This window comes from Oculina patagonica, chromosome 14 (assembly GCF_052425735.1).
Source record: "Oculina patagonica isolate OP01 chromosome 14, crgOcupat, whole genome shotgun sequence".
In the NCBI taxonomy this organism is placed as follows: domain Eukaryota; kingdom Metazoa; phylum Cnidaria; class Anthozoa; order Scleractinia; family Oculinidae; genus Oculina; species Oculina patagonica.
In genome coordinates this window covers 5,347,035-5,366,048 of record NC_135771.1, presented here as the reverse complement: position 1 = coordinate 5,366,048, position 19,014 = coordinate 5,347,035, and the positions used below count along the sequence as shown (strand labels likewise).

Here is a 19,014-nt window from a genome sequence, read left to right as displayed (position 1 = left end):
CGTGTGACAAAACACATGAACTTTATTATCATGTGGTTTATATGTGATCAGCATAATTTCTTATCGGAGCACTTTGTAGCAGAGATTTGTCTTATAATTAATCAAAGCAGTGGTTTCAAGCTTCGCATTTCGCTGCCAGCTTTCTCATTGTTTGCAATCGGGCACCATTGCGCACGTGACACATCGAGTCTGAAAAGAAAACTAAACAATCACAAACTCAGCAGTTTGTCATTCAGTCTTTATTAAAGAAAAAAAAAACGCATCCGAGTGCATTGTTGAGTTATATAAGCACGCGGGGATTTTTAACAACACGAGAGAAGTGCATGGATGCTTCTCGCACTTCTCGAGTGTTGTTAAAAATTCCCAAGTGCTTAAATTACTCAACAATGCACTCGGATGCGTTTTTATTTCTTTTATAAAATGCTTAGGAAATAGTGCGCGCTCAAACTCATTACGTAAGCAGCGTGCATTATACCTCGATAAAGCACGCGCGTGACGTAAGCAGCGTGCTTTATGGAGCTATAATGAACTCGAACTGACCAATCACAGCGCTCGCAATAACTAAAACATTTTATGTGGCGTGTTTAAAGGATCCTAGTCAGCCTCCGCCATTTTCTATGCCATCTAAATTCGGACATTTCGCATGTTAAAAAGAAATCCTCGTCCATCCTTGTGCGTTCGCTTTACTGAGGTCTTAAACTGCCACAAATGATTTTTAAATTATCGGTGCTTATTTTCGACTAGTTATTTTATAATTCTTTTGTTTATTTATTTATTTACTTTTAGCAGTTTCACATTGGTCTCTTTCCTTTAGACACACTCCACGAAAAATGTCATACCGAAATTTTCGCATGTAAACAAAAACAAAGGCGTGGCTGACTAGGGTCCTTTAATACATAAACAGTGTGCAAACTCCGAGTTACAACACACACATGGTAAGAACTCAACTAACTCGATCATAGGCAGCCGTCTTGTCACGTGACGAGTCTACTAGTCCCAGGACTCCAAATTCCTCCCCCAAGTTCTTAAACAAGCAAGAAATCAAACGAAAAAGATACAAAAATTAAACATCTCTGCCCTAAAACTTAAAGCTGTTCACGAGGAGGAAATGAGTCCATTAGTAACAACGATTTGGGGGGTTTCTATTAGTCTCTGGGTATCACCTGATAGAGGGGGGGGGGGGGGAGGAGGGTAATTGGCCCTGAGTCCCGAACCATTTTTGTACTGTATTTTTGTTCGGGGTCATTTACATTTACAGTAGAACCAGGAGAACCACTAGAATCAGGACGAACCAGGAGAACCATGAGAACCAGGAGAACCAGGTGAACCAGGACAACCAGGACAACCAGGAGAACCAGGGGAACCAGGAAAACCACAAGAACCATGAGAACCATGAGAACAAGGAGAACCAGGTGAACCAGGAGAACCACGAGAACCACGAGAACCAAGAGAACCAGGAGAACCAGGAGAACCAGGGGAACCAGGACAACCATGAAAACCAGGAGAAACAGGAGAACCAAGAGAACCAGGAGAACCAGGAGAACAAGGAGAACCAGGAGAACCAGGGGAACCAGGAGAACCATGAGAACCAGGAGAACCTGGAGAACCATGAAAACCAGCTGGAGAACCAAGTGAACCATGAGAACCAAGAGAGCCAGGAGAACCATTAGAAACAGGACAACCTGGAGAACCATAAGAACCAGGAGAACCATGAGAACCATGAGAACCAGGTGAACCAGGAGAACCATGAGAACCATGAGAACCAGATGAACCAGGAGAACCAGGAGAACCATGAGAACACGGTGAACCAGGAGAACCAGGAGAACCAGGAGAACCATGAGAACCTGGTTAACCAGGTGAACCAGGACACCCAGGAGAACCATGAGAACCATGAGAACCATGAGAACCAGGTGAACAAGGAAAACCAAGAGAACCAGGAGAACAAGGAGAACCAGGAGAACCATGAGAACCAGGAGAACTAGGAGAACCAGGAGAACCATGAGAACCAGGAGAACCAGGTAAACCAAGAGAACAGTGAGCACCAGGAGAACCAGGTGAACCAGGTGAACCATGAGAACCATGAGAACCAGGAGAGCCAGAAGAACCAGGAGAACCACGTGCATCATTTGCACCAAGAGAACAATGAGAACCATGAGAACCAGGAGAACCAGGAGAACCAGGAGAACCAGGTGAACGATGAGAACCTGGAGAACCAGGTGAACCAGGTGAACCATGACAACCAGCAGAACCAGGAGAACCAGGAGAACCAGGAGAACCAGGTGAACCAGGAGAACCATGAGAACCATGAGAACAAGGAGAACCATGAGAACCAGGTGAACCATGAGAACAATGAGAACCAGTTAAACCATGAGAACCATGAGAACCATGAGAACCATGACAACCAGGTGAACCATGAGAACCATGAGAACCATGAGAACCAGGTGAACCATGAGAACCAGGTGAACCATGAGAACCATGAGAACCAGGTGAACCATGAGAACCATGAGAACCATGAGAACCAGGACAACCATGAAAACCAGGAGAACCAGGAGGACCATGAGAACCACGAGAACCACTTGAACCATGAGAACCATGAGAACCAGGAGAAGCAGGAGAACCATGAGAACCAGGAGAACCAGGAGAACCAAGAGAACCAGGTGAACCATGAGAACCATGAGAACCATGAGAACAAGGAGAACCAGGAGAACAAGGAGAAGCATGAGAAACAAGAGAACCATGAGAACCAGGAGAACCAGGAGAACCAGGAGAACCAGGAGAACCAGGAGAACCATGAGAACCATGAGAACCAGGAGAACCAGGAGAACTAGGAGAACCAGGTGAACCAAGAGAACCAGGTGAACCAGGAGAGCGAGGAGAACCAGGAGAACCAGGTGAACCAGGTGAACCAGGAGAACCAGAAGAACCACGAGAACCATGAGAACCAGGAGAACCATGAGAACCAGGAGAACCAGGAGAACCAGGAGAACCATGAGAACCAGGTGAACCATGAGAACCAGGAGAACCAGGAGAACCATGAAAACAGTTGAACCATGAGAACCAGGAGAACCAGGAGAACCAAGAGAACCAGGTGAACCATGAGAACCATGAGAACCATGAGAACAAGGAGAACCAGGAGAACCAGGAGAACCAGGGAAACCAGGAAAACCATGAGAACCAGGAGAACCAGGAGAACCAGGAGAACCATGAGAACAAGGAAAACCATGAGAACCATGAGAACCAGGTGAAACATGAGAACCATGAGAACCAGGAGAACCAGGAGAACCAGGAGAACCATGAGAACAAGGAGAACCATGAGAACCAGGTGAACCATGAGAACCATGAGAACCATAAGAACCAGGTGAACCATGAGAACCAGGTGAACCATGAGAACCATGAGAACCAGGTGAACCATGAGAACCATGAGAACCATGAGAACCAGGTGAACCATGAGAACCATGAGAACCAGAAGAACCATGAGAACCATGAGAACCAGGAGAACCATGAAAACCAGGAGAACCAGGAGGACCATGAGAACACGAGAACATTTGAACCATGAGAAACATGAGAACGAGAACATGAGAACAGGAGAACAGGAGAACCATGAGAACCATGAGAACAGGAGAACCAGGGAACAGGAGAACAGGAAAGAGAAAGGAGAAAAAGAAACAGGTGAAATGAGAACAAAAGAGAAGGAGAATGAGAACAGGAGAAAGGAGAACCAGGTGAAATGACAACCATGAGAACCAGGAGAACCATGAGAACCATGAGAACCAGGACAACCATGAAAACCACGAGAACCAGGAGGACCAAGAGAACCACGAGAACCATTTGAACCATGAGAACCAAGAGAACCAGGAGAAGCAGGAGAACCATAAGAACCAGGCGAACCAGGAGAACCAAGAGAACCAGGTGAACCATGAGAACCATGAGAACCATGAGAACAAGGAGAACCAGGAGAACAAGGAGAAGCATTAGAAACAAGAGAACCATGAGAACCAGGAGAACCAGGAGAACCAGGAAAACCATGAGAACCATGAGAACCAGGAGAACCAGGAGAACTAGGAGAACCAGGTGAACCAAGAGAACCAGGTGAACCAGGAGAGCGAGGAGAACCAGGAGAACCAGGTGAACCAGGTGAACCAGGAGAACCAGGAGAACCACGAGAACCATGAGAACCAGGAGAACCATAAGAACCAGGAGAACCAGGAGAACCACGAGAACCATGAGAACCAGGAGAACCATGAGAACCAGGAGAACCAGGAGAACCAGGAGAACCATGAGAACCAGGTGAACCATGAGAACCAGGAGAACCAGGAGAACCATGAGAACCAGTTGAACCATGAGAACCAGGAGAACCAGGAGAACCAAGAGAACCAGGTGAACCATGAGAACCATGAGAACCATGAGAACAAGGAGAACCAGGAGAACCAGGAGAACCAGGGAAACCAGGAAAACCATGAGAACCAGGAGAACCAGGAGAACCAGGAGAACCAGGAGAACCATGAGAACAAGGAGAACCATGAGAACCATGAGAACCAGGTGAAACATGAGAACCATGAGAACCAGGAGAACCAGGAGAACCATGAGAACCATGGGAACCAGGAGAACCAGGAGAACCAGGAGAACCAGGAGAACCAGGAGAAGCATGAGACCCATGAGAACCAGGTGTACCAGGAGAACCATGAAAACCAGGAGAACCAGGAAAACCAGGAGAACCATGAGAACCAGGTGAACCATGAGAACCATGAGAACCAGGTGAAACATGAGAACCATGAGAACCATGAGAACAAGGTGAACCATGAGAACCAGGAGAACCAGGAGAACCATGAGAACCAGGTGAACCATGAGAACCATGAGAACCATGAGAACCATGAGAACCAGTTGAACCATGAGAAACATGAGAACCATGAGAACCAGGTAAACCATGAGAACCATGAGAACCATGAGAACCATGAGAACCAGGTGAACCATGAGAACCAGGTGAACCATGAGAACCAGGTGAACCATGAGAACCATGAGAACCAGGTGAACCATGAGAACCATGAGAACCATGAGAACCATGAGAACCAGGTGAACCATGAGAACCATGAGAACCAGGAGAACCATGAGATCCATGAGAACCAGGAGAACCATGAAAACCAGGAGAACCAGGAGGACCATGAGAACCACGAAAACCATTTGAATCATGAGAAACATGAGAACCATGAGAACCATAAGAACCAGGAGAACCATGAGAACCATGAGAACCATGAGAACCAGGAGAACCAGGAGAACCAGGAGAACCATGAGAACCAGGAGAACCAGGAGAACGAAGAGAACCAGGTGAACCATAAGAACCATGAGAACCATGAGAACAAGGAGAACCATGAGAACCATGAGAACCAGGAGAACCATGAGAACCGGGAGAACCAGGAGAACCATGAGAACCATGAGAACCATGAGAACCAGGAGAACAAGGTGAACCATGACAACCATGAGAACCAGGAGAACCATGAGAACCATGAGAACCAGGACAACCATGAAAACCAGGAGAACCAGGAGGACCATGAGAACCACGAGAACCATTTGAACCATGAGAACCATGAGAACCAGGAGAAGCAGGAAAACCATGAGAACCAGGAGAACCAGGAGAACCAAGAGAACCAGGTGAACCATGAGAACCATGAGAACCATGAGAACAAGGAGAACCAGGAGAACAAGGAGAAGCATGAGAAAAAAGAGAACCATGAGAACCAGGAGAACCAGGAGAACCAGGAGAACCAGGAGAACCAGGAGAACCATGAGAACCATGAGAACCAGGAGAACCAGGAGAACTAGGAGAACCAGGTGAACCAAGAGAACCAGGTGAACCAGGAGAGCGAGGAGAACCAGGAGAACCAGGTGAACCAGGTGAACCAGGCGAACCAGGAGAACCACGAGAACCATGAGAACCAGGAGAACCATGAGAACCAGGAGAACCAGGAGAACCAGGAGAACCATGAGAACCAGGTGAACTATGAGAACCAGGAGAACCAGGAGAACCACGAGAACCATTTGAACCATGAGAACCATGAGAACCAGTTGATCCATGAGAACCATGAGAACCATGAGAACCATGAGAACCAGTTGAACCATGAGAACCATGAGAACCAGGTAAACCATGAGAACCATGAGAACCAGTTGAACCATGAGAACCATGAGAACCATGAGAACCATGAGAACCATGAGAACCAGGTGAACCATGAGAACCATGAGAACCATGAGAACCAGGTGAACCATGAGAACCAGGTGAACAATGAGAACCAGGAGAACCAGGAGAACCAGGAGAACCAGGAGAACCAGGAGAACCAGGAGAACCAGGAGAACCATGAGAACCAAGTGAACCATGAGAACCAGGAGAACCAGGAGAACCATGAGAACCAGGTGAACCATGAGAACCAGGAGAACCAGGAGAACCATGAGAACCAGGTGAACCATCAGAACCATGAGAACCAGGTGAACCAGGAGAACCAGGAGAACCAGGAGAACCAGGAGAACCATGAGAACCAGGAGAACCAGGAGAACCATGAGAACCAGGTGAACCATGAGAACCAGGAGAACCAGGAGAACCATGAGAACCAGGTGAACCATGAGAACCAGGAGAACCAGGAGAACCAAGAGAACCAGGTGAACCATGAGAACCATGAGAACCATGAGAACAAGGAGAACCAGGAGAACCAGGAGAACCAGGGAAACCAGGAAAACCATGAGAACCAGGAGAACCAGGAGAACCAGGAGAACCATGAGAACAAGGAGAACCATGAGAACCATGAGAACCAGGAGAACCAGGAGAACCAGGAGAACCAGGAGAACCATGAAAACAGGAGATCCAAGAGGACCATGAGAACCACGAAAACCATTTGAACCATGAGAACCATGAGAACCAGGAGAAGCAGGAGAACCATGAGAACCAGGAGAACCAGGAGAACCAACAGAACCAGGTGAACCATGAGAACCATGAGAACCATGAGAACAAGGAGAACCAGGAGAACAAGGAGAAGCATGAGAAAAAAGAGAACCATGAGAACCAGGAGAACCAGGAGAACCAGGAGAACCAGGAGAACCAGGAGAACCATGAGAACCATGAGAACCAGGAGAACCAGGAGAACTAGGAGAACCAGGTGAACCAAGAGAACCAGGTGAACCAGGAGAGCGAGGAGAACCAGGAGAACCAGGTGAACCAGGTGAACCAGGCGAACCAGGAGAACCACGAGAACCATGAGAACCAGGAGAACCATGAGAACCAGGAGAACCAGGAGAACCAGGAGAACCATGAGAACCAGGTGAACTATGAGAACCAGGAGAACCAGGAGAACCACGAGAACCATTTGAACCATGAGAACCATGAGAACCAGTTGATCCATGAGAACCATGAGAACCATGAGAACCATGAGAACCAGTTGAACCATGAGAACCATGAGAACCAGGTAAACCATGAGAACCATGAGAACCAGTTGAACCATGAGAACCATGAGAACCATGAGAACCATGAGAACCAGGTGAACCATGAGAACCATGAGAACCATGAGAACCAGGTGAACCATGAGAACCAGGTGAACAATGAGAACCAGGAGAACCAGGAGAACCAGGAGAACCAGGAGAACCAGGAGAACCAGGAGAACCATGAGAACCAGGTGAACCATGAGAACCAGGAGAACCAGGAGAACCATGAGAACCAGGTGAACCATGAGAACCAGGAGAACCAGGAGAACCAAGAGAACCAGGTGAACCATGAGAACCATGAGAACCAGGTGAACCAGGAGAACCAGGAGAACCAGGAGAACCAGGAGAACCATGAGAACCAGGAGAACCAGGAGAACCATGAGAACCAGGTGAACCATGAGAACCAGGAGAACCAGGAGAACCATGAGAACCAGGTGAACCATGAGAACCAGGAGAACCAGGAGAACCAAGAGAACCAGGTGAACCATGAGAACCATGAGAACCATGAGAACAATAAGAACCAGGAGAACCAGGAGAACCAGGGAAACCAGGAAAACCATGAGAACCAGGAGAACCAGGAGAACCAGGAGAACCATGAGAACAAAGAGAACCATGAGAACCATGAGAACCAGGAGAACCAGGAGAACCAGGAGAACCATGAGAACAAGGAGAACCATGAGAACCATGAGAACCAGGTGAAACATGAGAACCATGAGAACCAGGAGAACCAGGAGAACCAAGAGAACCATGAGAACCAGGAGAACCAGGAGAACCAGGAGAACCAGGAGAAGCATGAGACCCATGAGAACCAGGTGTACCAGGAGAACCATGAGAACCAGGAGAACCAGGGAAACCAGGAGAACCATGAGAACCAGGTGAACCATGAGAACCATGAGAACCAGGTGAAACATGAGAACCATGAGAACCATGAGAACCATGAGAACCATGAGAACCACGAGAACCATTTGAACCATGAGAACCAGGTGAACCATGAGAACCAGTTGAACCATGAGAACCATGAGAACCAGGTGAACCATGAGAACCATGAGAACCATGAGAACCAGGTGAACCAGGTGAACCATGGGAACCATGAGAACCATGAGAACCATGAGAACCAGGTGAACCATGAGAACCATGAGAACCAGGAGAACCATGAGAACCATGAGAACCAGGAGAACCATGAAAACCAGGAGAACCAGGAGGACCATGAGAACCATGAGAACCACAAGAACCATTTGAACCATGAGAAACATGAGAACCATGAGAACCATGAAAACCAGGAGAACCAGGAGAACCATGAGAACCATGAGAACCATGAGAACCATGAGAACCAGGAGAACCAGAAGAACCAGGAGAACCATGAAAACCAGGAGAACCAGGAGGACCATGAGAACCATGAGAACCACGAAAACCATTTGAACCATGAGAAACATGAGAACCATGAGAACCAGGAGAACCATGAAAACCAGGAGAACCAGGAGGACCATGAGAACCATGAGAACAACGAGAACCATTTGAACCATGAGAAACATGAACACCATGAGAACCAGGAGAACCATGAAAACCAGGAGAACCAGGAGGACCATGAGAACCATGAGAACCACGAGAACCATTTCAACCATGAGAAACATGAGAACCATGAGAACCAGGTGAACCATGAAAACCAGGAGAATCAGGAGAACCAGGAGAACCATGAGAACCAGGAGAACCAGGAGAACGAAGAGAACCAGGTGAATCATGAGAACCATGAGAACCAGGTGAAACATGAGAACCATGAGAACCATGAGAACAAGGTGAACCATGAGAACCAGGAGAATTAGGAGAACCATGAGAACCAGGTGAACCATGAGAACCATGAGAACCAGGAGAACCATGAGAACCATGAGAACCAGAAGAACCATGAGAACCATGAGAACCATGAGAACCATGAGAACCACGAGAACCATTTGAACCATGAGAACCATGAGAACCAGTTGAACCATGAGAACCATGAGAACAATGAGAACCATGAGAACCAGTTGAACCATGAGAACCATGAGAACCAGGTGAACCATGAGAACCATGAGAACCATGAGAACCAGTTGAACCATGAGAACCATGAGAACCATGAGAACCAGGTGAACCATGAGAACCATGAGAACCATAAGAACCAGGTGAACCATGAGAACCAGGTGAACCATGAGAACCATGAGAACCAGGTGAACCATGAGAATCAGGTGAACCATGAGAACCATGAGAACCAGGTGAACCATGAGAACCATGAGAACCATGAGAACCAGGTGAACCATGAGAACCATGAGAACCAGAAGAACCATGAGAACCATGAGAACCAGGAGAACCATGAAAACCAGGAGAACCAGGAGGACCATGAGAACCACGAGAACCATTTGAACCATGAGAAACATGAGAACCATGAGAACCATGAGAACCAGGAGAACCAGGAGAACCATGAGAACCATGAGAACCAGGAGAACCAGGAGAACCAGGAGAACCAGGAGAACCATGAGAACCAGGAGAACAAAGAGAACCAGGTGAACCATGAGAACCATGAGAACCATGAGAACCAGGAGAACCATGAGAACCAGGAGAACCAGGAGAACCAGGTGAACCATGACAACCATGAGAACCAGGAGAACCATGAGAACCATGAGAACCAGGACAACCATGAAAACCACGAGAACCAGGAGGACCAAGAGAACCACGAGAACCATTTGAACCATGAGAACCAAGAGAACCAGGAGAAGCAGGAGAACCATGAGAACCAGGCGAACCAGGAGAACCAAGAGAACCAGGTGAACCATGAGAACCATGAGAACCATGAGAACAAGGAGAACCAGGAGAACAAGGAGAAGCATGAGAAACAAGAGAACCATGAGAACCAGGAAAACCATGAGAACCATGAGAACCAGGAGAACCAGGAGAACTAGGAGAACCAGGTAAACCAAGAGAACCAGGTGAACCAGGAGAGCGAGGAGAACCAGGAGAACCAGGTGAACCAGGTGAACCAGGAGAACCAGGAGAACCACGAGAACCATGAGAACCAGGAGAACCATGAGAACCAGGAGAACCACGAGAACCACGAGAACCATGAGAACCAGGAGAACCATGAGAACCAGGAGAACCAGGAGAACCATGAGAACCAGGTGAACCATGAGAACCAGGAGAACCAGGAGAACCATGAGAACCAGTTGAACCATGAGAACCAGGAGAACCAGGAGAACCAAGAGAACCAGGTGAACCATGAGAACCATGAGAACCATGAGAACAAGGAGAACCAGGAGAACCAGGAGAACCAGGGAAACCAGAAAAACCATGAGAACCAGGAGAACCAGGAGAACCAGGAGAACCAGGAGAACCATGAGAACAAGGAGAACCATGAGAACCATGAGAACCAGGTGAAACATGAGAACCATGAGAACCAGGAGAACCAGGAGAACCATGAGAACCATGGGAACCAGGAGAACCAGGAGAACCAGGAGAACCAGGAGAACCAGGAGAAGCATGAGACCCATGAGAACCAGGTGTACCAGGAGAACCATGAGAACCAGGAGAACCAGGAAAACCAGGAGAACCATGAGAACCAGGTGAACCATGAGAACCATGAGAACCAGGTGAAACATGAGAACCATGAGAACCATGAGAACAAGGTGAACCATGAGAACCAGGAGAACCAGGAGAACCATGAGAACCAGGTGAACCATGAGAACCATGAGAACCAGGAGAACCATGAAAACCATGAGAACCATGAGAACCAGAAGAACCATTTGAACCATGAAAACCATGAGAACCAGTTGAACCATGAGAACCATGAGAACAATGAGAACCATGAGAACCAGTTGAACCATGAGAACCATGAGAACCAGGTGAACCATGAGAACCATGAGAACCAGTTGAACCATGAGAAACATGAGAACCATGAGAACCAGGTAAACCATGAGAACCATGAGAACCATGAGAACCATGAGAACCAGGTGAACCATGAGAACCAGGTCAACCATGAGAACCAGGTGAACCATGAGAACCATGAGAACCAGGTGAACCATGAGAACCATGAGAACCATGAGAACCATGAGAACCAGGTGAACCATGAGAACCATGAGAACCAGGAGAACCATGAGATCCATGAGAACCAGGAGAAATATGAAAACCAGGAGAACCAGGAGGACCATGAGAACCACGAGAACCATTTGAATCATGAGAAACATGAGAACCATGAGAACCATGAGAACCAGGAGAACCATGAGAACCATGAGAACCATGAGAACCAGGAGAACCAGGAGAACCAGGAGAACCATGAGAACCAGGAGAACCAGGAGAACGAAGAGAACCAGGTAAACCATGAGAACCATGAGAACCATGAGAACAAAGAGAACCATGAGAACCATGAGAACCAGGAGAACCATGAGAACCGGGAGAACCAGGAGAACCATGAGAACCATGAGAACCATGAGAACCAGGAGAACCAGGTGAACCATGACAACCATGAGAACCAGGAGAACCATGAGAACCATGAGAACCAGGACAACCATGAAAACCAGGAGAACCAGGAGGACCATGAGAACCACGAGAACCATTTGAACCATGAGAACCATGAGAACCAGGAGAAGCAGGAGAACCATGAGAACCAGGAGAACCAGGAGAACCAAGAGAACCAGGTGAACAATGAGAACCATGAGAACCATGAGAACAAGGAGAACCAGGAGAACAAGGAGAAGCATGAGAAAAAAGAGAACCATGAGAACCAGGAGAACCAGGAGAACCAGGAGAACCAGGAGAACCAGGAGAACCATGAGAACCATGAGAACCAGGAGAACCAGGAGAACTAGGAGAACCAGGTGAACCAAGAGAACCAGGTGAACCAGGAGAGCGAGGAGAACCAGGAGAACCAGGTGAACCAGGTGAACCAGGCGAACCAGGAGAACCACGAGAACCATGAGAACCATGAGAACCAGTTGATCCATGAGAACCATGAGAACCATGAGAACCATGAGCACCAGTTGAACCATGAGAACCATGAGAACCAGGTAAACCATGAGAACCATGAGAACCAGTTGAACCATGAGAACCATGAGAACCATGAGAACCATGAGAACCAGGTGAACCATGAGAACAATGAGAACCATGAGAACCAGGTGAACCATGAGAACCAGGTGAACAATGAGAACCAGGAGAACCAGGAGAACCAGGAGAACCAGGAGAACCAGGAGAACCAGGAGAACCATGAGAACCAGGTGAACCATGAGAACCAGGAGAACCAGGAGAACCATGAGAACCAGGTGAACCATGAGAACCAGGAGAACCAGGAGAACCAAGAGAACCAGGTGAACCATAAGAACCATGAGAACCAGGTGAACCAGGAGAACCAGGAGAACCAGGAGAACCAGGAGAACCAGGAGAACCATGAGAACCAGGAGAACCAGGAGAACCATGAGAACCAGGTGAACCATGAGAACCAGGAGAACCAGGAGAACCATGAGAACCAGGTGAACCATGAGAACCAGGAGAACCAGGAGAACCAAGAGAACCAGGTGAACCATGAGAACCATGAGAACCATGAGAACAAGAAGAACCAGGAGAACCAGGAGAACCAGGGAAACCAGGAAAACCATGAAAACCAGGAGAACCAAGAGAACCAGGAGAACCATGAGAACAAAGAGAACCATGAGAGCCATGAGAACCACGAGAACCAGGAGAACCAGGAGAACCATGAGAACAAGGAGAACCATGAGAACCATGAGAACCAGGTGAAACATGAGAACCATGACAACCAGGAGAACCAGGAGAACCAAGAGAACCATGAGAACCAGGAGAACCAGGAGAACCAGGAGAACCAGGAGAAGCATGAGACCCATGAGAACCAGGTGTACCAGGAGAACCATGAGAACCAGGAGAACCAGGGAAACCAGGAGAACCATGAGAACCAGGTGAACCATGAGAACCATGAGAACCAGGTGAAACATGAGAACCATGAGAACCATGAGAACCATGAGAACCATGAGAACCACGAGAACCATTTGAACCATGAGAACCAGGTGAACCATGAGAACCAGTTGAACCATGAGAACCATGAGAACCAGGTGAACCATGAGAACCATGAGAACCATGAGAACCAGGTGAACCATGAGAACCAGGTGAACCATGAGAACCAGGTGAACCAGGTGAACCATGGGAACCATGAGAACCATGAGAACCATGAGAACCAGGTGAACCATGAGAACCATGAGAACCAGGAGAACCATGAGAACCATGAGAACCAGGAGAACCATGAAAACCAGGAGAACCAGGAGGACCATGAGAACCATGAGAACCACAAGAACCATTTGAACCATGAGAAACATGAGAACCATGAGAACCATGAAAACCAGGAGAACCAGGAGAACCATGAGAACCATGAGAACCATGAGAACCATGAGAACCAGGAGAACCAGAAGAACCAGGAGAACCATGAAAACCAGGAGAACCAGGAGGACCATGAGAACCATGAGAACCACGAAAACCATTTGAACCATGAGAAACATGAGAACCATGAGAACCAGGAGAACCATGAAAACCAGGAGAACCAGGAGGACCATGAGAACCATGAGAACAACGAGAACCATTTGAACCATGAGAAACATGAACACCATGAGAACCAGGAGAACCATGAAAACCAGGAGAACCAGGAGGACCATGAGAACCATGAGAACCACGAGAACCATTTGAACCATGAGAAACATGAGAACCATGAGAACCAGGTGAACCATGAAAACCAGGAGAATCAGGAGAACCAGGAGAACCATGAGAACCAGGAGAACCAGGAGAACGAAGAGAACCAGGTGAACCATGAGAACCATGAGAACCATGAGAACAAGGAGATCCATGAGAACCATGAGAACCAGGAGAACCATGAGAACCACGAGAACCATTTGAACCATGAGAAACATGAGAACCATGAGAACCATGAGAACCAGGAGAACCAGGAGAACCATGAGAACCATGAGAACCAGGAGAACCAGGAGAACGAAGAGAACCAGGTGAACCATGAGAACCATGAGAACCATGAGAACAAGGAGATCCATGAGAACCATGAGAACCAGGAGAACCATGAGAACCACGAGAACCATTTAAACCATGAGAAACATGAGAACCATGAGAACCATGAGAACCAGGAGAACCAGGAGAACCATGAGAACCAGGAGAACCAGGAGAACGAAGAGAACCAGGTGAACCATGTGAACCATGAGAACCATGAGAACAAGGAGAACCATGAGAACCATGAGAACCAGCAGGAGAACCATGAGAACCATGGGAACCAGGAGAACCATGAGAACCAGGAGAACCATGAGAACCAGGAGAACCAGGAGAACCATGAAAACCAGGAGAACCCTGAGAACCATGAGAACCAGGAGAACCATGAGAACCAGGAGAACCAGGAGAACCAAGAGAACCAGGTGAACCATGAGAACCATGAGAACCATGAGAACCAGGTGAACTATGAGAACCAGGTGAACCATGAGAACCATGAGAACCAGGTGAACCATGAGAACCATGAGAACCAGGAGAACCAAGAGAACCAGGTGAACCATGAGAACCATGAGAACCATGAGAACCAGGTGAACCATGAGAACCAGGTGAACCATGAGAACCAGGAGAACCAGGAGAACCATGAGAACCAGGAGAACCAGGAGAACCAGGAGAACCATGATATGAGAACCAGGTGAACCATGAGAACCAGGAGAACCATGAGAACCAGGTGAACCATGAGAACCATGAGAACCATGAGAACAAGGAGAACCATGAGAACCATGAGAACCAGGTGAAACATGAGAACCATGAGAACCAGGAGAACCCGGAGAACCAGGAGAACCATGAAAACCAGGAGAACCAGAAGAACCAGGAGAACCTTGAGAACCAGGAGAACCAGGAGAACCATGAGAACCAAGAGAACCATGAGAACCAGGAGAACCAGGAGAACCATGAGAACCATGAGAACCAGGAGAACCAGGAGAACCAGGAAAACTAGGAGAACCAGGTGAACCAGGAGAACCATGAGAACCAGAAGAACCATGAGAACCAGGAGAACCAGGAGAACCAGGAGAACGAGGAGAACCAGGAGAACCAGGAGAACCAGGTGAACCAGGTGAACCAGGAGAACCAGGAGATCCATGAGAACCATGAGAACCAGGTGAACCAGGAGAACCAGGAGAACCAGGAGAACCAGGAGAACCAGGAGAACCAGGAGAACCATGAGAACCAGGAGAACCAGGAGAACCATGAGAACCAGGTGAACCATGAGAACCAGGAGAACCAGGAGAACCATGAGAACCAGGTGAACCATGAGAACCAGGAGAACCAGGAGAACCAAGAGAACCAGGTGAACCATGAGAACCATGAGAACCATGAGAACAAGGAGAACCAGGAGAACCAAGAGAACCAGGGAAACCAGGAAAACCATGAGTACCATGAGAACCAGGAGAACCAGGAGAACCAGGAGAACTAGGAGAACCAGTCGAACCAGGAGAACCATGAGAACCAGAAGAACCATGAGAACCAGGAGAACCAGGAGAACCAGGAGAACCACGAGAACCATTTGAACCATGAGAACGAGGTCAACCATGAGAACCAGTTGAACCATGAGAACCATGAGAACCATGAGAACCATGAGAACCAGGTGAACCATGAGAACCATGAGAACCATGAGAACCAGGTGAACCATGAGAACCAGGTGAACCATGAGAACCAGGTGAACCAGGTGAACCATGAGAACCATGAGAACCAGGAGAACCATGAGAACCATGAGAACCACGAGAACCATTTGAACCATGAGAACCAGGTGAACCATGAGAACCAGTTGAACCATGAGAACCATGAGAACCATGAGAACCATGAGAACCAGGTGAACCATGAGAACCATGAGAACCATGAGAACCAGGTGAACCATGAGAACCAGGTGAACCATAAGAACCAGGTGAACCAGGTGAACCATGAGAACCATGAGAACCATGAGAACCATGAGAACCAGGAGAACCATGAGAACCATGAGAACCAGGAGAACCATGAGAACCATGAGAACCATGAGAACCATGAGAAGCAGGAGAACCATGAGAACCATGAGAACCAGGAGAACCATGAGAACCATGAGAACCAGGTGAACCATGAGAACCATGAGAACCATGAGAACCATGAGAACCAGGAGAACCATGAGAACCATGAGAACCAGGAGAACCATGGAAACCAGGAGAACCAGGAGGACCATGAGAACCATGAGAACCACAAGAACCATTTGAACCATGAGAAACATGAGAACCATGAGAACCATGAAAACCAGGAGAACCAGGAGAACCATGAGAACCATGAGAACCATGAGAACCATGAGAACCAGGAGAACCAGGAGAACCAGGAGAACCATGAAAACCAGGAGAACCAGGAGGACCATGAGAACCATGAGAACCACGAGAACCATTTGAACCATGAGAAACATGAGAACCATGAGAACCAGGAGAACCATGAAAACCAGGAGAACCAGGAGGACCATGAGAACCATGAGAACCACGAGAACCATTTGAACCATGAGAAACATGAGAACCATGAGAACCAGGAGAACCATGAAAACCAGGAGAACCAGGAGGACCATGAGAACCATGAGAACCAGGAGAACCAGGAGAACGAAGAGAACCAGGTGAACCATGAGAACCATGAGAACCATGAGAACAAGGAGATCCATGAGAACCATGAGAACCAGGAGAACCATGAGAACCACGAGAACCATTTGAACCATGAGAAACATGAGAACCATGAGAACCATGAGAACCAGGAGAACCAGGAGAACCATGAGAACCATGAGAACCATGAGAACAAGGAGAACCAGGAGAACCAGGAGAACCAGGAGAACCATGAGAACCAGGAGAACCAGGAGAACGAAGAGAACCAGGTGAACCATGAGAACCATGAGAACCATGAGAACAAGGAGAACCATGAGAACCATGAGAACCAGGAGAACCATGAGAACCAGGGGAACCAGGAGAACCATGAGAACCAGGAGAACCATGAGAACCAGGAGAACCAGGAGAACCATGAGAACCAGGAGAACCATGAGAACCAGGAGAACCAGGAGAACCATGAGAACCAGGAGAACCAGGAGAACCAAGAGAACCAGGTGAACCATGAGAACCATGAGAACCATGAGAACCAGGTGAACCATGAGAACCAGGTGAACCATGAGAACCATGAGAACCAGGTGAACCATGAGAACCATGAGAACCAGGAGAACCAAGAGAACCAGGTGAACCATGAGAACCATGAGAACCATGAGAACCAGGTGAACCATGAGAACCAGGTGAGCCATGAGAACCAGGAGAACCAGGAGAACCATGAGAACCAGGAGAACCAGGAGAACCAGGAGAACCAGGAGAACCATGAGAACCAGGTGAACCATGAGAACCAGGAGAACCAGAAGAACCATGAGAACCAGGTGAACCATGAGAACCAGGAGAACCAGGAGAACCAAGAGAACCAGGTGAACCATGAGAACCATGAGAACCAGGAGAACCATGAAAACCAGGAGAACCAGGAGGACCATGAGAACCATGAGAACCACGAGAACCATTTGAACCATGAGAAACATGAGAACCATGAGAACCAGGAGAACCATGAAAACCAGGAGAACCAGGAGGACCATGAGAACCATGAGAACCACGAGAACCATTTGAACCATGAGAAACATGAGAACCATGAGAACCAGGAGAACCATGAAAACCAGGAGAACCAGGAGGACCATGAGAACCATGAGAACCAGGAGAACCAGGAGAACGAAGAGAACCAGGTGAACCATGAGAACCATGAGAACCATGAGAACAAGGAGATCCATGAGAACCATGAGAACCAGGAGAACCATGAGAACCACGAGAACCATTTGAACCATGAGAAACATGAGAACCATGAGAACCATGAGAACCAGGAGAACCAGGAGAACCATGAGAACCATGAGAACCATGAGAACCAGGAGAACCAGGAGAACCAGGAGAACCAGGAGAACCATGAGAACCAGGAGAACCAGGAGAACGAAGAGAACCAGGTGAACCATGAGAACCATGAAAACCATGAGAACAAGGAGAACCATGAGAACCATGAGAACCAGGAGAACCATGAGAACCAGGGGAACCAGGAGAACCATGAGAACCAGGAGAACCATGAGAACCAGGAGAACCAGGAGAACCATGAGAACCAGGAGAACCATGAGAACCAGGAGAACCAGGAGAACCATGAGAACCAGGAGAACCAGGAGAACCAAGAGAACCAGGTGAACCATGAGAACCATGAGAACCATGAGAACCAGGTGAACCATGAGAACCAGGTGAACCATGAGAACCATGAGAACCAGGTGAACCATGAGAACCATGAGAACCAGGAGAACCAAGAGAACCAGGTGAACCATGAGAACCATGAGAACCATGAGAACCAGGTGAACCATGAGAACCAGGTGAGCCATGAGAACCAGGAGAACCAGGAGAACCATGAGAACCAGGAGAACCAGTAGAACCAGGAGAACCAGGAAAACCAGGTGCATGAGAACAG

The 19,014-nt window shown here is 48.0% G+C and overlaps 1 protein-coding gene across 1 annotated transcript; it reads right to left on the bottom strand.

Moving 5' to 3' along the window:
• Window positions 1-115: 115 nt before the first annotated feature.
• On the bottom strand, window positions 116-12,909 carry LOC144639081 (uncharacterized; the record flags this gene model as incomplete). Its single annotated transcript, XM_078498339.1, has 4 exons — window positions 116-189; window positions 4,357-4,495; window positions 6,377-6,424; window positions 12,811-12,909. Coding segments are annotated over 4 exons (360 nt in total), but the record flags the coding sequence as incomplete, so codon positions are not given.
• Between the last annotated feature and the right edge of the window lie 6,105 nt (window positions 12,910-19,014).